Below are 21,578 nucleotides of genomic sequence, written 5' to 3'. Positions count from 1 at the left end.
AGGATGTCTAAGTCTTAGCAGGTTTGCTGTACCATAGTCCTTCAACTTGTGTATGGTGGATTGAGAAGTGCTCAATTAAATGAAATAAATGTTGTGGCATGTTCAACAACCTAATCCTATTTTTGTTCCACATCTACCCCAGACCTGTTTAGTGTAATCTTTGGTCTCCGTTATGCCTTTTATTCACTAACTGCCACAGAGCAGCTATACTGAAATGAAATTACATACAACAGGACCCTGTTTCAGCTCACTTCAAAACTATTTTATTCATTCAAAAATCAATTGTCGTACTTACTCAAACTAAGTTTCTTCAAAGAATCATTGTAGACGGTCATGGCTTTGGGCAGGAAGGATTCCCTGCAATTGGTTGTATTACAATGAATCTGATGAAGCCTCTCACTGAAGACGTTGTTGTTATATTCTTGTCTTGTGAAGAGAATGCTCAGGGGTGTCCATTATCTTGATTTCATGAAACACCCTTCTTTGTGCAACCATCTTCAGAAGTTCCAGGGCAGTCCCCAGAACAGAACCAGCTTTCGTTATCAGTTTGCGGGCCTTTTTAAAGTCACTGACTGATGCTATACCCAATAGATAATGGCAGAACAGAACACAATCTGCACAGACTTATGATATAGGTCAGCTAGTAGATCTGCGGCATCTTGCTATAAACACTGAAAGACCGAGGCTTCCTCAAACAGTACAGTCTGCTCTGTCCCTTCTTGCATACAGCTTCACTATCTCCAGCTCTCTGTGCTCCGCCTCTTGTCCGTCTTTATTTATCCCATTTACAAATTAGGTAGCTTCTGAAAGCTTGATTTTTAGTTTGTGTTATTAGAAGAAAGTAAGCATTCCAAAGTTTTTGGACGTTTACAGAACTTGAATTTGCATTGAAACATGGCACACTGTGAATTCACTGTATGCCACTAATCGTGCAATCAAACTATTTATGTACTCATTCTGGGACTACGTTATCATTTTAGTTTTAACTCCCCCAAAATTAATAGCTACCCCTAAACAACCTCTAAGTTCAACCAGCCAGGAGTAGGGGGATTGCTGCACATCTTTGTGCCAATGGCGCCACCAGGCCAGGGGTAGCCATGGCCACCCCACTCGCCAGTGTAAATTATAGTAGCATCAGTTTAATTCAATTCAATTCAATTCAATTTTATTTATATAGCGCCAAATCATGAAACATGTCATCTCAAGGCACTTTACAAAGTCAAGTTCAATCATATTATACAGATTGGGTCAGATTATACAGATTGGTCAAAAATTTCCTATATAAGGAAACCAGTTGATTGCATCAAAGTCCCGACAAGCAGCATTCACTCCTGGGGAAGCGTAGAGCCACAGGGAGAGTCGTCTGCATTGTACATGGCTTTGCTGCAATCCCTCATACTGAGCAAGCATGAAGCGACAGTGGGAAGAAAAACCACCCATTAACGGGAAAAAAAACCTCCGGCAGAACCGGGCTCAGTATGAACGGTCATCTGCCTCGACCGACTGGGGTTACAGAAGACAGAACAGAGACACAACAAGAGAAACAAAAAAGCACAGAAGCACACATTGATCTAGTAATCTGTTCTACATTAGATGGTAGTAGCAGGTGAGCCGTCTTCTCTGGATGATGTCACAGTTAACAGAACGCCAGACCAGGTGTACCTACTATGAAGAGAAAAGAGAGAGAACAGAAAGTTAAAGCAGAAATGACAACACATAATGCATAATTGAAGAACAGTAGAACTCAATATAGTGAGAAAATTAGATCCTGATATACTCCAGTAACCTAAGCCTATAGCAGTAAAACTATAAAGGTAGCTGAGAGTAACATGAGTCACTAGTTATAATTTTTGTCAAAAAGAAAAGTTTTAAGCCTAGTCTTAAAAGTAGACAGGGTGTCTGCCTCACGGACCAAAACTGGGAGTTGGTTCCACAGGAGAGGAGCCTGATAGCTAAAGGATCTGCCTCCCATTCTACTTTTAGAGACTCTAGGAACCACCAGCAGACCTGCAGTCTGAGAGCGAAGTGCTCTGTTAGGAACATACGGGGTAATCAGAGCTCTGATATATGATGGAGCTTGATTATTAAGGGCTTTATACGTTAGAAGAAGAATTTTAAATTCTATTCTTGATTTAACAGGAAGCCAATGAAGGGAAGCTAAAATTGGAGAAATATGATCCCTCTTGTTGATTTTCATCAGAACTCTTGCTGCAGCATTTTGGATCAGCTGAAGGCTTTGAACTGCATTTTGTGGACTTCCTGATAGTAAAGAATTACAATAGTCCAGCCTTGAAGTAACAAATGCATGGACCAGTTTTTCAGCATCACTCCTGGACAGAATGTTTCTAATTTTGGCGATATTCCGGAGGTGAAAAAAGGAAACTCTGGAAACCTGTTTAATATGTGATTTAAATGACATGTCTTGGTCAAAAATAACACCAAGATTTTTTACTTTATTACCAGAGGCCAGGTTAATGCCACCCAGATTAAGTGATTGGTTAAGAAGTTTATTTTTTGAGGACTCTGGCCCAAAGATTAAAACTTCGGTCTTGTCAGAATTTAGATGCAGGAAATTTAAAGTCATCCAGCTTTTGATGTCATCAAGACATGACTGCAGTCGAAGTAATTGATTGGATTCATCAGGATTTATAGATAAATATAGCTGAGTATCATCAGCATAACAGTGGAAATTAATCCCATGCTGTCTGATAATTTTGCCTATCGGAAGCATATATATAGTAAAGAGAATTGGTCCAAGGACTGAACCCTGTGGTACTCCACAGGTGACCCTAGAGTTTGAGGAAGATTTATTATTAACATGAACAAATTGGAATCTGTCTGACAGATAAGATTTAAACCAGCCTAATGCTTTCCCCTTAATCCCTACAGTATGTTCAAGTCTTTGTAGGAGAATATTGTGATCAACTGTATCAAACGCAGCACTGAGATCTAACAGGACAAGTATAGACACAAGTCCATTATCTGAGGCCATGAGAATATCATTAGTGACCTTCACCAGAGCTGTTTCAGTGCTATGATGAGCTCTGAAGCCTGACTGAAACTCCTCAAGTAGGTCATTACTTTGTAAATGTTCACAAAGTTGATTAGCAACTACTTTCTCAAGAATTTTAGATAAGAAAAGAAGATTAGATATAGGTCTGTAATTTACTAACTCATAACACATGACCTAAATTATTAAATTGCAGTGTTTAGCATTTCATCCCATCATGCACAGCCAGCAAGACAGCCACTCTTCTTAACCTTCTAACACGCTTTTATTTGTATCTGCCAGTATCTACTTTCCCCTAGTAATTGTTTTGTTTTTCAATAAATGAATAAATGTGCACCTTATTCCTAATATAATTACATAATAAAAATGAATTGTTCAACTCAAAATGTTAACTGTACTGCTATTGGTCTATGCACATTAGATCACTAGTAACATTAAAAATCAAACAATAAACCAAAATATATTAGTGGGTGTTTACTTAATTCTTTAAGATAGTTTTCTACAGGCAGCTTTACTACAACAGTAGAATAAAATCCTAAAATGATGGCTTTTAGTTTCAGTGTGCCACCCTAAGAGTTTAAGTGGCCCCATCTGGCCACCCCTGAGAAACATTTGTGGAGGCGCCACTGCTTTGTGCCCCACGGCCCCAAAACGCCTCATCAGCTGCGCTGCTGGGCTGTGGACGGGGACGGCGCGTGCCGTGCCGTGCAGGGAAGGGAGTGTTTACGTTTTACTGCAACGTCACGCTCACTAAAGCCACAGAGGACCGAAACGCCCATTTACCGTTTCGAATGAAACTGTAGCGGAATGAGAAAAGACTGGCTGTGCGGCTGGAGCCATAGCCTGACATCTGAATCACTTCCTGATTAACCCTGTCGAGCGAACGGCGAACTGCGAGCCTCTCAGGCAGGAGGCAGGAGGAGGAGGAGGAGGAGGAGGAGGCTGAAGAGAAAAAGTGACACGTGGATCATTCCTCCCAGGGCATCAAGACCAACACTCCTCCTCCAGCTTAGTGCCGCGACTTGGTAATGGACTAGAACGCCGAAACCCCGGGGAACGTGTCCGTGTCACTGCCTCCTCCTCTGCCCGCTGTTTTCTGTCTTTCTCGCTGACAGATCCGGAAATAGGGTGCAAGTGAGGTGCACGAGCCGTCGTCAAGGGTCTGCCGTCGCCTCGCGTTGAATGGCAGTTATTCAAAAACATGGCAAGAGCTCTGGTCCAGATTTGGTCTTTCACAAGGAGAGCCTCCCGCCTGACAAGGTCGGAGCCCACGGATGCCAGAAGAAGTGGCCCGAAGCGCACTCACACTGGTCGAGGTAACATTTGAAACACTCGCAGAGACAATTTCTTCAACTGTGATGAGGGTCTGACGTCACCGCGTATAGCAACTCGGCAGGCTGTCGGAGTTCCCAGCTGGGTTCTCAAGGGTAGCGGTCACTTCTGATCACAGTCAACATTTACTGGTACTTTAAAGACGACGTCCAACATAGTTCGCTTATTCGTCTTTGTGTGTCTCTGTAATCTGTATTTTCATGTTGACCTATAAATGAAAATACCATCAAAAGGTTTCTCCTTTTTTTCCCCAGCTATATGAGTGAACATAAGTTATAACAACTAATAAGACAGAGTAATACATTTGAAGTGTTTATTTCTCTTAAATGTAATGATTATGGGATATACAGCTAATAAAAACCTAATATTCAGTTTCTCGTGACAATTTTAATATTAAATAGGAACAATACAAATATTTTTTTTAATGAAGAGACGATATTGTGGCCTGCCCCAACAATGGGGAAGATTTCTGACAACAGTGATCAAGCAGGCTGTCTCTCAGGCAGCCTTTCACAACAAGGGTAGAAGCTGGCTGTTCACAGAGCGCTGTATCGAGGCGTATTCATGGAAAGTTGAGTGGAAGGGAAAAAGCATGTTAGAAAAACGTGCAGAACAACAGTGATGAGAGGATTGATAAATCGCTCCAAAAAACGTAATAGTTTTTGGGACGATTTATGAAGCTCAAATTGGTACTTCAAGCGGCATCACACACAGACTTGTTCAGGACATGGTCAAAAGTTGTTTGATTCCTGCGTCAAGCCACTTCTGGACCAGAGATGACGTCAGAAGCATCTTCCCTTGGGTAGGAAGGAAAAAGAAGTGTTTGCTTCTCTCTCTCGCTCTCTCTCTCTCAAAGTTGTTTCGAGGTTGGGTGTGAAGTTTTAGAGTCGCTTATGATTTGGGGGACCATTTCATCTGCTGGTCTTGGTAACTGACTCAACTCACCCTGCTTTCTGTATTTTGAACAGGCCAGTGGCGAGGGTATGGACGGTGGTGCTGCTGTTGGGAACATGCCTCCTTTACTGCGCCCGTGTGGCGATGCCCATCTGTGCCGTCAGCATGGCGGAGAAGTTCAACTGGACCAAGAGAGAGTCCGGCATGGTGCTGGGCAGCTTCTTCTGGGGATACTGCTTCACCCAAGTGTTCGGAGGTTACGTCAGCGACCGGTAAGTACATGGCCTTCAGTTCAATTCATTTTATTTAGCACGCATTCGAAACAAATGAAGTCGCAAGGGATTTTAAAATACAAAATTCCAATACAATTATGTCGCATCACATTCTGGTCTAAATTCAGTTTAAATATGTCTTATCTGTTCTAATATATACTAATCATAATCTAACTATAACATCAACTTTTAATACAACGCAGGTAAATTCAGTTTATAATTTGAAGACAGTTGTTGAAAAGTTGACCAAGCGTGTGGCAACAGTGGAGAGAAACCACTTCCTTTTTAACAGGAAGAACCCTTCTGCAGACCTAGTACGAGCTTCTGTCTTCTTCTATTGCTACAAGTTGAGAGTGCAGGAAAGGAACAAAAATAAAACACATCGGCACGGAGCAAGGACTGTTTTCCTAGAGAAAAGTGAGATAGTTAACATCATCTGTTGTGGAAAGACACACCGCTAAACGAAGCACCTGAATCGCTTTCTCTTTGGAAAGAAGGACGAAGAGTAAACTAGCATTGTCTGCAATGGCTCTGTCTGGGTAGGATTCGCAACCAAACAAATTAGCGTTGAACCAGGTGTACTCTCTGTGGAAAGAACACAACGTTCATGCCAAGAGTGCTTGGAAAATGGCAAACTCAGAGGTTTAACTGGAGAAAACAGCTTAGTGAGGAAAAGTGGTCAGTTATGTCCTCCGGCAGCCCAACCCTGTTGCAGCAGAAATAGGGCTCAGTATAAACAAGACAATCTAATCAAACCTTAATAAAAAAAAAACCTCAAATGATTAAATAATAGAGTTATACATAGATTTCTACAGAGGTAAAAATTGTTCCCTTGAGTCTTTTTCAGCTTCCTGCTGGTCTTCGGTGTATTGTGAAACATTACAGGCTGTGGTCAAGCCACTCTGTGGCAGTGACACGACACGGCACAGCAGTGTTTGCTTAGTCTGGGGAGATAATGCAGTGAATTAGTTGGATGCCTTGTCTACATTATCAGCTTAAGGGACTGCACACAGTATTATTACAAGATAAAAGCTCCCAGGGACACTTCTTATTCAGTGTAAGAACCCAAAGATTATAGTCTATTTTTAAATGATTGGTCCACTATTGACTAGAGCACTGTGCAAAAGTTTTGCGTACCGGTAATTTGTAATTTCTTGATATTTTGCTTTTTTTTTGTTATCTTTGTTCTTTAATGCTAGTAAAGTTCTTTGAATATTTTTTTCTCTTTGAATTTTTGGCTGGTCCTTTTCTAGAAAATGTACACGTACCTTATTCAAGCATGTTCCCTGACAAACAGTTTAAAAGCACAGAAGGACAAAATAATTCTACTGCACTCTGATCAGCCTTCCTCTTACGTGCTTTAAATATCTCTCTATCACTCTGTCACAGCCTGAAGGACACACAAGACATGTTGTAAGATGTAGAAAACACATTTATCTGCTAAATGGCTCATTGTATCGCTGTGCTTTCTCTGAGTTCAATGTTTTACACTTCCAAAATAGTAGCTAACTTTGATTTTTTTTCTTCACTCAGTAAACAGCATCCACACTGAGGAGGGTTGCCAGTGTGACTAGGTGGTACATTTATTCACCGTTAGGGCTGGACGATATAGGATAAAAAAGCATATTGATAAAATAGAAATTGTATTGATCAATATTGATAATTGTCAAACAATGCAAAACATATATTTTAAGTGTAGCCCTGGCCATTTTATGCTGTTGCTTAATGACCTATTTTTAGATAAAGAACACAGACACTAAATTCAAACTCAACCCTTTATTCAACCAACTTTCTACCAAAAGCTCTCTAAACTCTTTGAAGGGGACGGAGCTTGGCAACGACATCCTGGGTCTGCATTTGTGATTGGTTGGGAGGATGTGATGACTGTAGTATTCACTCAGTGATAGGCTAGAATACAAAAGGAAGAAAAACTGCTCTTCTTTTGAACCTATTTTGACTTTTTTTCGCCTATACTATATATTGTTATTGAATTATCCGCCGGCCCTATAAAAAAGATACAATTATTTAATGGCCACCGCACTGGGCTTAAAACGATTTTAAAAGGTCCCCAGAAAACCTGAAAGTCAGTCGGATATGTCTTTTCAATATCAGTTGATTTAAATTGAATTAACACACTTTAAAATGTTAAAGTCTAGCTTTACAATGTGAATCAAAATGATGGAGAAACTTTGCCTACTACTACTGAACCTTAAAAAAACTGACGTCCTGTTTATTTGTTACCAAAATGTATCAAGAAGTCAGTAATATGATATTTCTTTATATGATTTTTTTTTTTTTCATTTTTGTTGTGGTGCTCTGTTGAAACAAAACACCCGTATAACAAGAGAGACCAGGTCTGGCTAAAAATACAATTCCATGTCGATCACATGTATTTTAAAAGACTGGACGCTAACAGGCAAAACTGCCACATACCTTCTCAGGGACATTCATTGATGAAAAATGCTGTGTTACAAGTTATCCAGGTTACAAGTTATGTTTTGAAGTCGTACATAATACCAGTGTCTCTACATGTATGTCTTTATCTCTCCCTCTCTCTGTGTCTGTGCAGTGTGGGAGGTGAGAAGGTCCTCCTGCTCTCTGCAGCAGCCTGGGGCTCCATGACAGCTTTCACTCCGATCCTTGCCCACCTCTGCTCCCAGCCAATCTTCTCCATGACGCTGGCCCGCTTCCTCATGGGCCTGTTACAAGGTGAGACTGAAGGAGCACAAGATGACTCATCGCTCCAGAATTAGTCAGTATGATGAAATATCCAGGTCATGGGAGGACCAATCTCTTTCATAACGAAAGCACAGAAGGAGCTAGAAGTGACTTGATGAGTTTGAAACCCGGCCGCACTCCAGATCTTTGTGAGATGTGTTTTTAATCAACATCCTACTGCTTTGTTGAGGTTAATGTGCAATTATTATTGTATTGCTGTATTAAAAAAGGCAGATAAACTTTTTTTTCCTACCATCTGATAATGGATTAGATAAACCTTTTCCTGTGTTAGGTCAGTTAGGTTTACAGAGAGTATGTCCATTTTTGCTAAATGTCAGAAAAACTTTGCATATAAACCAGATTCTTTTGATGCTCAGAACGCGTTCTGTCTGAACGCAACATTAGTCCTCGACACGGCTGACCCGTGTTTGACTCTGACTTGAGGTTCTTACCGCATGTCCTCTCCCTCTCTCAAAACCCCTTTTCCTGTCAGCCTACTTTATAACAAACAAGCCACTGGTGCACAGAAAAAGAATATTTAAACAAACAAACAAACAAAAAAAAACATTTGATTCAGAGGCATGCATACGTTCAGTTAGTATTTGGCAGAATTACCTTTACGCTTCTGACAATAGTTTAAAATAAACATTGGCCCATTTCTACTGACACAAATGGTGGAATTGAGTCTGGTTTGTTGGATGTCTTGCTTAAACACACTATTCTAGCTCTGCGCACACATTTTCTGTAGGGCTGAGATCAGAACTTTGCGATGGCTACCCCAAAATATTGACTTTGTTTTTCTATAATCCCCTTATTAATTAGTCTAGTGGTATGCTTAGGGTCACTTACCGTTTGAAATATCAGTTTGTGCCCAAGCTTTAACTTCCTGGCTGATGTTGCTATATTTATTTTTGCGTGATGTTCTTCTCTCATGATGCGCACCGGTCCCTCCTGTGGCAGAACACCCCCACAACATAACACCGCCGGCCATACCCTTCACAGTTGGGAAGGTATTCTCAGGCTTGCAAGCTTCCCCCCTCTTTCCTCCAAATGTACTGATGGACAATGTGGCCAAGCACTTCAAATTTAGTTTCTTCAGACCACAGGACATGTCTCCCAAGATTAGGGTCCCTGTCCCCGTGTGCATTTGCTAAATGTAACCTGGCTTTTTATGAGGAGTAATGGCTTCTTCTTCTCTGAGTGGTCTTTCCGGTCATGTCGCTACAGTACCCTCACCGTAGATGGTGGCCATTGCACATTTAGCCAAAACCGATTCATCTTAGGGACACAGAACCTGTATCCTTACTGAACGGTGTGATGGCTGGTAATTCCCATGCCATTTAAACTTGCGTGTAAATGTTTGAACGGATGAATGTGACACCTTCAGGACCCAGCATTCCCAAATATAACCCTGAGTTATTGACATCCACAATCCTCTTCCTTGCATCTAACTGAAGAAAGCAGTGAGAGTGAGGTGTTGCCTTAAAATACATCCATAGCTGTACACCAATTAATTAAAGGTTTAATTTATTTATTTATTTCAATTAGGACAATGAGTATTAATCAACATGTCAGCAGTAAGCATCAAAGTAAATAAAGCACAACAGCTAATTTTCATCCATTGTCCTAAGGCAGGTAAGAACAAAAAGCATCCCACAAAACTAAGAGCAGAGAATTATACAAACATCACCTGCATAACATATAACACAAAAAACATGAAATTACAATAAAGATAGATGCCCTAACAAGTAGACAAAGTAATCTACACGTGAGTGCACCACTGGTTAGTTTTCAGCCAATGTGTCAAAGAGTTTTTTTAAAGCTGGAATAGGTGCCACAGATCTTAATGTAAGCTTACAGTGTGTTACGTGAATGCATGCCTCTGATGGACGCCACCATTTGGCCAAATTTAGTCCTGTGCCGCTCTACATGACAGTCTCCTCTGGTCAACGCTCTTGTGTTTACTGTATTACTTGTTTTTCCTGCTCATAAAATACATTAAAGGGGGAGGGGCAAAACTTTAAAAATAAGGTAATCATCCATAAAAATCTGCCAACTATCAAAATCCATAATATCTACTTACGATGTTACAATACTGATACTGTAAAGGCTTTTTGTCAGACACTTTCAATGCTTTCATAAAAAGAGACTTTAGGGGCTTCAAAATGGCATCTGACGTGAATATTAAATAAGTTTCTGAATTAACCTAATAATATTGGTTTATGTAAACTCAGTAGCTTTGTGCCTAGTCGCAAATAGAAGCAATTTTGGTCATTCTAAATGACCTAAAACCAGAGAAGTTTTGTCTTATGTAATGTCAGACAGTGATGAAGAAAATGTGTGTCAGTTTATACAGTGCATGCAAATATCTGGTTTCAGCGGAAGGGAAGTGACTGTGAGGTTTAATGAGTAATCATAAACCGGTTTTCAGCATACTGTGTCAGCGTGTTTCTTCTATTCAATTAAGTCTTTTAAGAGCATGACAGCACGCTATTGTTATAAAACAAAGGTAGCTACTTTGTATAAAAACTTTGTCCTTTATACTTTGTAGAGAAAAATAAGAAATAAATTATAGCAATAAACACCTTGAGTAGTTTTAAACTCAATCATTTATTTCAGTAATGTTGTTTTTTTTGTGATTTATTATTTTTTCTCTTGAAAGTGAATGCTCTTCCCAATTCCTTTTGGCTATGTATTGATGTTTTATTTTTTTTAGGAGTTCATTACCCTTCCCTGGCAAGCCTGTGCTCGCAGAAGGTGGTGGAGAGCGAGCGAGGCTTCCTCATGAGCACTGTGGGGAGTGGCTCCTATCTCGGGTAAGTCAAATGTTTGGTACTGAATGAAAATCGGTATGAAAACCATCAGTGTTTACTTTTTTTGAAAACCGCCTCCTCGAAAAGTGTTAAGGAGGTTGTTGAGATCCCTAAAGTTATATTTAAAGAGCCGTTGGTTTTTGGAAGGACTTACCTGATCCATTTACATCCAGATGTCCTCGCTTAGACATCAAGTTACAAGGGTCCTCTTGTTTGCCCCCCCCCCCTTCTTTTTTTAAAGCACCCTTGTGATTGGAGGAGTTGGTTCCCTCATGCTGGACCTGTATGGCTGGGAGAGCGTTTTCTATGTGTCCGGTCTCCTCTCAGTCCTTTGGGCTTACTGCATGTGGAAATATCTACTTAAAGGAGAAGGCAAGAGAAGCTTTACCTGCATAAACAGCATCCCAGTTACTATTTTATGCTTTTATCCTGTCCCTCTTGGCATGTATGATTGAGTTTTTTGGTGTGCTCGTGTTTGCAGGCCCTATAATCACACTTGAGTCCCTGGGCAATGGTGTGGCCCAGTCGAAACTTACCAAAAGACATTGGGCACGACTCCTTAAACAACCTGCAGTCTGGTAAGACAACAGTAAAGTCAGTATGTCTGCAAAGAACAAAAGAGCTAATTGTTCATTCAATAAGTGCATTTGTTTATGCTGCGTGTTATGTAATTCCAAAGATTGCTTCAAGAAGTCATGAAGCTGATATAAAGCAAACTTGAAAGAAATAACAAAGTCAAACATGTGTTCTTGTATTTTTTTTTTAAATACAAAACTACACAAACTTTAACATCATTGCTATTATAGTAATTTTTTATTTTACGTCACTGCAAAGGATATAAATCCAAGGTGTGTAACATTTTGATCACGTTGACTTGGGCGCTGTACACATGACAGCATTTCTGGGTGAAAACTGAAACGTTTTTTTTTTGCATTTCTACTGTTGGTGTATGTCGCAACAGCGTGCTTTTCTCTGAAAACAGCATGATGGGAAACCCTTTTTAAGCAGCCAGTGTTTGAGTTTCAAAGAACACATCGCCTTCTAGTGGCACGCCTCGGGAATTACACTTTACATTTCTGCTACTACCGTGTGCACGGAGATCATAATTGAAACGTTTTTATGTAGACGTGTTAACAAAAACAGAAAAACGATCCCCTTTTTAATGGATCGTGGCCGTTTGCACAGAATATGAGTTTCATCCGTTAATATACCCACAATTAATATAATTTGTTCTATGTCAACGGAACAAGTTGAGATATTAAGGCTTTAATATATCAGGTCCCCAGTGAGTCGTAGAGCCTCTGCCTACTTGGTCTAATGCATTCACTTCTTGAACAGTATGTCCTTCCAGTCGGCTTCTACAGCACAAAAAGTTGCACTGCTTCTTCAACTGATAACCATGTTTACCGACAGATCTTGTTTATTTTTATTTGCATACATATGAACCATTATCTAAAGAGGAACATGTGATTATGTGATGATGATCTATTGTCGGTTAATTTTTAACCTGCTTTTCTATGTGGATACATTGTGTAGTGAGGAATTACTAGAGTAAAATAAAAACATGTGCACCAGCTTCTGTTAAATTAATTAGACCTTGTTTTAAATGTGGTAAACATTGTCTCTGTAAAGATCACTGAACAGTGTTTGATAAGGTCGAGCTAAATTGCTCCTTTCGTGTAACCGTTTCTCTCCTCTCCTCCTGATCAGCGCTGTGATAGTAACACACCTTTGCACAGCAAGCACTTTCTTCACTCTTCTGTCGTGGCTGCCGACGTTCTTTAAAGACACCTTTCCTGATGCCAAGGTAACGGCATCACCGTCTCATGTCGCTTGCAGTTCTGAAACAGATGCAGCAGCTAAAAAATCAAGTCATACTGAATCTTAAGCTTTCTATTTACATAAAAATACAGGTACATTTAAAAAAAAAAAAAGAATATTATGCGAAAGTGCAATATTTTTTTGCCAGTCATTTCAGGAAGTTAAACAGTTATTTTGTAGAGATTCATTAGACACAGTAAGGTATTTCTTAGTACTTGTATTTCTTGTAGTCCTGATGATTATGGCTTACAGGTAAAGAAAAAATTACAATTCAGTATCAGAAAATTAGAATATCACATTAGACAAATCAGAAAAGGATGTTTTAAGAACAAATATCAGACTTCTAAAAGGTATGTTAATTTCTTTGCACTCAATACGTCATCGGGCTTCCTTTTACATGACTTACTGTATCAGTGTGCCGTGGCGTAGAGGCAATCAGCCCGTAGGTGTAATGGAAGCCCAGGTTGCTTTGGTAGCTGCCTTCAGGTCATCTGCCTTGTTGGGTCTGGTGTCTCTCATCTCTCTCTTGACAGCAGCCCAGAGTTTTTCTAAAGGGTTCAGGTCAGGAGAGTTTGCTGGCTGATCAAGAACATGAACACTATGGTCACTGAACCGGCGTTTGTTTAGCCTGGCCAGGTAGACCGACTAAACACAACATATCAGTCTGGAAAGCCGCCCGTAGGGCCCGATTTCAAAGGCGGGACTAACAGGGTCAGCGGAAACAGGGTAGAACCAATCAGAGAACTACATCTGTGACGCAAACTCCAAGCAACACGCTCTGTTTTAGGTCTTAGAGCAGCCAGTTGTTGAGGTTTAAAAGATGTATCCAGCTCATCCTTTTTATCGACATTCTTATTTTATTTTATTTATATATTTGGTTTTATTATCTTTTATTGTTTTACGTTATTATTACATTCCACCTTTTATTAGTTTTAGATAGACTATCTATAAAAGCCCATCTAAGGACAAGTTCTGCAAAGTAGCTCATGTTATAAGCACCATGATACAGGCATGGGACTGCTGTTTTTCAGTCTGTCTATGTCAATTTGTCCCTATCAAATTAATCTAATGAATAAATTCCCGTCTCTCCCACGCTGTGATTGGTCCGGTAAGTTTTAGACCGAAGAGTCTGAGCCTGTTCAGTATATTGAATATGCATAGAGTAAGTCAGTCTGGCTGGCCATGCTAGCTTTTAGTACCTTTTGGCAATTTGGGCAGATGCCAAGTCCTGCTGGAAAATAAGACCAGGACCTCCATACAGCTTGTCAGCAGAGGGTAGGATGAACTGATCTAGAATTTCCCGGTAGACGGCTCCATTGACTGTGGACTTCAGAAATCATAGTGGACCAACACCAGCAGATGACATGGCACCCCGATCCATTACTGACTGTGGAAACGTCACACTGGGCTTCAAGCAAACCTGGATTGTGTCCCTCTCCAGACTCTGGGATTTTGATATCCAAATGAAATGCAGAGTTTACTTTAATCTAAAAAAACAGGTCTTTGGACCATTGAGCAATTGTTCATTTCCTTTTCTCCTTAGCCCAAGTAAGATGCTTCTGACGTTGTCTGGTTGGTTCAGGAGTGGCATGACACGAGGAATGCAACATTTGTAGCCAATTTCTAGTATTCATCTGTGTGTGGCTTGACGCACTGACTCCAGCACTGACTCCAGCTTTAGTGCACTCCTTGTGACGCTCCTGCCACACTTCTTCCTTCCACTAGATTTTCTGTTAATATGCTTGAATACAGAACTCTGAACAACCAGCTCCTTTAGCAATAACCTTTTGTGGCTTACCCTCCTTGTGAAGGGTATTGATGAATGTGTAGCCTGCTGACCAAAAGTAAAAGACCGTTTAAAGACTCAGGAATCCTTTGCAGGTGTTTTGAGCTGATTAGGGTTTGACGCCATGAGTTTCGTGGTGTCACAAAAAAAGTTTCATTAACAAAGTTTTTTTGTTTTTGTTTTCATTATCTATGAGCCATAATCATCAAAATCTCAAAATTACCGGAAACATTGTTGGAATATATCACTGTGTTTAGTGATTCTATATAATAGAATAGTTTAAATTTCTGTATCTATATTGTATATATTGAATATCCATATTTGTAAAAAAAAAAAAAAAAAAATCTGTGGGATTGAATCACATACATGCCAAGCTTGAATAAGTAATGTCTCAGCAGGGCTGGGTGTTCAACGTCATTCCCTGGTTGGTAGCCATACCCTCATCTCTGTTCAGCGGCTGCTTATCCGATCATCTCATAAGCCAAGGTAGGCAAAAAGAGGAAGACGTATCAGAAATCTATGCATGTTCTTGACAAAGCAAGCCCTTATTTCTCTCTTGATCATTTCAGGTTTTGACACCGCCTCAGTAAGGAAGTTGATGCAGGTATGATATTTGGAACTGCCTTATTAATTTTCCTAAGGGGCCTGCAGCCCAAGGTTCTCCACCCTTTCTACTGCGGATCTGTGGGTTATGTTTATGATATCAACATTCAAGTGTAGCTCTCGCAGGTTTCTTCTCTGCATAATGTGTCTTGAGTTTCTGTAACAGAATGAAACTAATATTAGACGTTATCAGTAAATAGAGTTGCACTTAAACATTTTCAAACCTCAACTGCATCTCTACAAACATCGGGGGGACTTTTGGTCTTAATCCTTATCATTTTCCATGATCTCCTCTCTGAACTGTGTGGACAATTCAGTTTGGACTTATCCATATTTCTAACATGCAATGAAACGTTACCATCAACAGTCCAGAAAACCGAGACGTTCTAGCACACCTTCTAGCGTTCTAGCACACGCCTTATGCAACTAATGAAGCACTTGGGTGGTTGTATAAGGTTTGCCTGAGCAGATAACAACTGCTCTGCAAACAAAGAGGCAAAGTGGGATTTAGTTTGTAATTTGAATCAAAATATTGATATAATCCATTTTATTTAACAATTTAAACCCTCCATGTGTAATTTGTTAATTGCAAACACCTGAATAATCTTGATTCTTGCTGAAAACCTAATTGCTGATGCGACAGTGGAGAGGAAAACTCCCCTTTAACAGGAAGAAAAAACGTCCAGCAGAACCAGGCTCAGTGTGAACGGCCATCTGCCTCGATAGACAGGGGGTTAGAGAAGACACAAAAAAAGCACAGAAGCACACATTGATCCAGGAATCCTTTCTATGTTGGAGAGAGTAATGGAGATAAATGGATCCTGATGTCCTCCAGCAGCCTAAGCCTATAGCAGCATAACTATAGAGGTAGCTCAGGGTAACATGAGCCACTCTAACTATAAGCTTTGTCAAAAAGGAAAGTTTGAAGCTTAGTCTTTAAAGTAGACGGGGTGTCTGCATCACAGACCTAATTTAATATTTAATGTTTCTTAGAACAGTTTATAGTTATAGTTCCTTTAGTTATTCTAATATACCAAAATGTTTTTAATGGGTTGGGAGATGAGGCACAATGGCTCCCTAGATTAAAAGGTTTGCAGAACCCTGATCCACCTGAGTGTTGAGTGAGAATCTAATTTATCATTTCCCTACTCCTCCTTTAAAATAGGATTCATTTCCTTCCTGCATGTAGCAAACTCTGTATTTTTTTTTCTTTTCTTTTTGCTTGATGTGTTTTTTCTTCTTCTACCTCGTTTAGTTTTTCTCCATGGGAGTGTCCAGCGTGTTCACAGTCCTTCTGTGTGGCAACACCACCTTCCCCTGGGCTGTAGCGTTTGTGTCGGCCACCATGGGCCTCACCACCTTCAGTCACAGGTACTGGCTCACACGTTATTCTGCTATACCTGTCGTGCTGCCTTATCAGCGTTGTGTTTTGCATCATTAATGTTCTATTTATTTCCACTTGTACCACTGCAAAGGATTTAATTTCTCATATCTATTTTACCCTGGCAACTTTTTTTTGATTAGAATGACGTAGTTGGTGCAGGTCTTAGCCAAGCTGTATTTGGCAGATCTCCGCTCCTATTTGGCATGCATTTTTAAATCTTATTTTGACCCCCTTTGCACATGAGTTACTAATTTTTTTTTTTTATGTGTAACTACTTACCCGTAATTGAACGACTAAAAGTGCAAAATGTACCTGCTTGCTGAAACTGATAATGAGCATTTATAACCTTGTCTAATCAGGCTGAATTGTTGAAGCTGTTGTTTTACTTAACAATATCCAAAATTACATGAATAATTCATGTTGATGGTGTTATTACATGCAGATTAAAGCAACTCTGAATCACTAATGGGAGTTTGCTGTTCTCTAACATGATGTGTGTGCAGCAGGTTATGTTGTTGAACTCTAAAGACTATGTGGGAAAAAATTTAAATAAAAAAAAAAAAAACTCCTAAAGCAAACTGGATAGGATGATATTATTTTGCTGCTGGTTGAAAGCAAAGTGAGGAAATATGATGGCAAGTTTCAAAGCTGTTTACCTAAAAATGAAGACTTTTGTCATTTCATATTAGTTCTCTGAATATACTTTAATGATACGGAAATGTTTTATTGTTGCGTCTTCTTTTTGACTTTGTATTTAGAAGATGGGATAATGTCCTTGTTGGCAAAATCAAAGCTTTTTTTTAAATTACGTTTCTGACACCGGTGTTAAAAAAACAACCTTTCTGTTACAGCGGGGTTTCTGTGAATGTTCAGGATCTCGCTCCTTCTTGTGCCGGAGCTCTATTTGGTGAGTAAAATATAAAGAGGTCTCACCGATAGTGCTGTAAACCCCAACACATTAATGTTGTGCTTTAATGTTAATAGTTGTGTCTACCTCTACAGGTATCATGAATACGTGTGGGGCATTCTCAGGTGAGTTTCTCTTTAGTTTAGGAGTCTCTTTGCGATGAATATTTCAGCAGGAGGAGCTGAAACTCTATAAAGGAGAGCTGTTTCCCTTTTAATAAATTCAAAGTTTGGGATGATGTGTGGCTGTCAGGTTTGCTGGCTCCCGTGATCCATGCATATTTCATCAAGGGAGCATATTAAAGTGAGTGAATTAAAATGGTGAACAGAGGATGACAGCTAGGGGTCCTGTAAGGGAAATAGAATCCTGTGACATTTTTCTTTATTTACAGAGCCTCATAAAATAATTTCTATCCCTTGAAGTTTCCCGGGTTTTGTCCTATTACAACCACGTATTCAGCATATTCTGTTGAGATTTTCTGCGTTAGACCAACAAAAGAAAGTGCTTAGTTGTAAAGTAGAAGAAAAATGGGGCACGTTTTTAATGTTTTTTTTTTTTTTTAAATAATGGAAATATGAAATCAAGTATCGCCACAGATTCTCACTTGTATTTACATCTGGACTTTGACTTGGACACCCTAATACAAGACAATGTTTTGATCATAGCCATTCCATTGTAGCTCTGGCTGTATGTTTAGGGTTGTTGCTCTGTGTGGAGGTGAGCTCTCACCCAAGTTTATACTCTGTTCCAGCCTTTAGGAGGTTTTCTTCTATATTGTCCCTGTTTTTAGCTCCTTTAATCTTCCCACCAACTCTAACATGCATTCTTTTCCTTACTGAAAAAAAACTTTCTCCTCAGCCTGATACTGCCACCAATACGCCTCACTGTTGGGACGATCTGCTTAGGCCTCTTGGCTGCTTCTCTGATTACCTCTCTCCTTGCCAGTCATGTCCATTTAAGTGCAGCAGACCACCATGTCTTGGTAGCGTTGTAGTTGTCATGAGCTGAAGACTCATGCAACACTGGAGGTACTAAAGAATCAGCTTCACTAGTACACCACTGCATTTCAGCATTGGTCTACTAATAACATTAGTTACCTATTATCTCCATGCACATTGGGAGTCAGTGAAGATGTGCCAGAATGCTTGGATCTCAGCGTTGTAGTTGTGCCATGTGTTGGTTTTCATAATGCTGTTTATTCACTAATGTTCTCTAAAAAACCTCAGTGAGCAGAACAGGTTTAGTTACACTGGGATTATATTACAGCGGGACTATATTCACTAATTAGGTGGTAACTTAATAAATTGGTGGTTGGATTTTATTTGTGGGAATAAATGGGACATTAAAACTAAAAACAATAATAAAAAAAAACTCTTTCTTACATTTCAGTTATTCATTACTTTGTGTTCTGTTGAATAAAAATCCCCGTACAAGGCCTTGGATTCAAATGAGGGACAAATGGAGGGATTCTCCTGTTCAGATACATTTTTGTTCTGCTTTTGGCTGACAAAGTGGTAACCGTGATCAATTCTGTGCAGGAGTCCTGATGGTGTACTTTTCGGGGTATCTCATTGAGGCGACGGGCTCGTGGGGGTCGATGTTTGCCCTCATCACCACGGTCAACCTGATGGGCCTCTTCACCTTCCTGGCCTTTGCTGAGGCTCGCAGGGTCGATATCGAGTCCGGCAGGATCCGCCACAACAGCATCCACATCTAAATCGTTGATGGGTACAGCGTGTTATTCCTAATGATAATGTGATTTTTGGATAATCTATAGGTAGATTATCCACATTGGATTATAATCCAATAGATGGTGAGTGGCATCTTGAACATGTAAGATGTGAGAAATGTCTGTTTAGCTGTGTTTACTAAGGGAGGGCTATGAAGGTTGCTGAAAAGCACACAGCAGAACAATGTTACTGAAAATCCCCTAGATGGGATTCAGCCTTTGAACCTGGAAGGAGGAGGCTCTTTCAGTTCAGAGGAAAATGTCGGAGAGCATACTTACACTACGTCCAGGTTAAAGCTCGTGAGGCGGTTAAACACGGGGCAAGGAAAGGTGTTTACATTTGTCTTAAATTAAAGGCCATATGAGAAGTGGAAAGCTGTTGCTCAGTGTTGGATGTTGTCGAGGGAGCTCTGAGAGCCGCGGCGGCGTTTGAGTCGCTCCCCGACGGCTGTGACAGACAGAAGCTGGGCTCTTTTTCTCACCATGTAGGTGAGACCCAAGGAGAGTCAACACTCTTCTACCTGAAGTATTTCACTCGTAAGCCCCATTCAGTCATCACTGAGATAAATATCCGAGTGACACCTCATTACACGGCCACTTATGACTCTGGCAGACATCCTTAATGTTCTGTACAATTTACCTTCAGTGGACCGTGTTCGCAGTGAGAGACTGGTTCTGTCGGTTTTCAAAGGGGTGACGGAAAGCTTTCTGGGCTTAGTTTCCGCTGAGCGCTTTGCCTCTGGTAGTTGTATTAAATACAGTGATGCATTTTTTTTTAAGACCAAAGGTTAATAGTAAATTATTATTTTTTTGTATGTAGTTGCATCTACTACAATACCTCATTAAATTATTTTTGAAGAGTTTCATATTTATATGGCTTCAAAATCTTTTTCTCTTTTGGAGAGAAAATGTGTGAGAGGAAAATAAAAATGAAAGGCTGTGATACGGCCTGGAAAGGCCAAAAAAAGACATGACTGTGTGTGAGTTAAACCTGAATTGTTCTTCCACTGAATTGAAATGTGTCTGCGTTAGGTGCACGTGTATTTTAGAGTGATATCCAACTTTTTCTTTGTCCCGCTTCAGACGTTTGTTACTGGGGTCTTGGAATGTATAATAACTGTGAGGGTAGGGGAACTTGACTGTCTCTTTATTGTCTCAGACCTGTTTTTTTCTTTTCTACCCTTGACATAATAAATGATACTGCAGATGAAAGGGTTAAGGATTTTTTTTGGAGCTGCACATTTAAGATATTGCAATGTTACTACAGAGCACATGACAACTGAATGCCAGCTAAATAATTCTGATTGTTGAGACTGTGGCCTTCAGAGCAATGTTTCAGTTCCTAATTGATATTTGCAAGTTTTTTTTCATGTTAAATCCAAATGCTTACTTAGTGTCTATAGCTATGTATCTATGCATTAATTATTTTGTGCCTCATTTAAGTAACATATGAATTGCAAAACGCAGTTCTTGCCACACAGTGTATATTAATAATTTGTAGGAATTGTCTGTTTTGTGTCACCTGGATTATGTGCAGACAACGGCACGTTTTCTTTTGGAATAAATATCTTGCTCTACAGATTGAGCTTTGTAAATGTGCATTGCATTTCATTAAATTTTGGTACTTCGCTACACATATTTGCAGAAAGTGTTTATTTTATTTTTTTTTACATATGTTTACCAAAAAAAAAAATGTTTAGAATCAAATTCTTTGGTCTTGTCACTGATAATACAATGAGTTTGGGAAAGTTTTAAACCTGTGGTTTAAAACTGTGCTATCTGTGTGTCAGATTAGTTCAGTGTGGGGAGCATGGATTAATAATTTAGACTTTAGGCTGTTGGCAAAAAAAAACAATAGGGGAAAATCCTGAGACTGAAGTGGTTTAGTCCCCCCCCCCCCCCCCCACCCAAATTGGCTATAATCTGCGTAAACTGTGCAAGACAAGTGACAATTATTTGTTTGATCCGTTGTTTAAATTGGGCCACATGCAGTTTTTCTCCTGACTTCATGATTTGTGACTTCATGATTTGGAAAATATCTAAGATTTATATATTTGTTTTCAGACATTTTCCATCCTCTGCCCACTTCCTTTTCCTGTCCCCATAGGTGTATGAATCATTCAAGCAATCAAATATTGATATTAAGAAATTAACCTGTTTAATACATTCACATACATATTGCCAATATGCATTTGCTCACCCATCCAAATAATTCAGGCGCTCCCGTACTCCCATGACCACAGGTGTATAAAACCCTGCGCCTCGGCATTGCAGGCTGCTTCTACAAACTTTTGGAAGAGAAGGCGTTA

The 21,578-nt window shown here is 39.8% G+C and overlaps 1 protein-coding gene across 2 annotated transcripts; it reads left to right on the top strand.

The window, feature by feature from the left end:
• Nucleotides 1–3,667: 3,667 nt before the first annotated feature.
• Nucleotides 3,668–20,907, top strand: slc17a9b (solute carrier family 17 member 9b). 2 transcript variants are annotated; one of them, XM_036132789.1, is made up of 14 exons: nucleotides 3,668–4,035; nucleotides 4,126–4,326; nucleotides 5,311–5,508; nucleotides 8,078–8,217; nucleotides 10,943–11,042; nucleotides 11,281–11,411; nucleotides 11,521–11,617; nucleotides 12,750–12,846; nucleotides 15,045–15,132; nucleotides 15,216–15,250; nucleotides 16,505–16,620; nucleotides 17,485–17,540; nucleotides 17,636–17,665; nucleotides 19,079–20,907. In XM_036132789.1, exons 2-14 carry the CDS (start codon nucleotides 4,193–4,195, stop codon nucleotides 19,255–19,257), a joined length of 1,401 nt encoding a protein of 466 aa, XP_035988682.1. In that variant the 5' UTR covers nucleotides 3,668–4,035; nucleotides 4,126–4,192; the 3' UTR covers nucleotides 19,258–20,907. The 2 variants fall into 2 exon arrangements, with proteins under 2 accessions (XP_035988682.1, XP_035988681.1); XM_036132788.1 differs by having other exon boundaries at nucleotides 3,668–4,326.
• Nucleotides 20,908–21,578: the final 671 nt, after the last annotated feature.

Source organism: Fundulus heteroclitus, unplaced genomic scaffold (genome assembly GCF_011125445.2).
Source record: "Fundulus heteroclitus isolate FHET01 unplaced genomic scaffold, MU-UCD_Fhet_4.1 scaffold_54, whole genome shotgun sequence".
Taxonomy (NCBI): Eukaryota; Metazoa; Chordata; class Actinopteri; order Cyprinodontiformes; family Fundulidae; genus Fundulus; species Fundulus heteroclitus.
The sequence above is the reverse complement of the archived record's forward strand: the minus strand, read 5'-3'. Positions and strand labels throughout refer to the sequence as shown.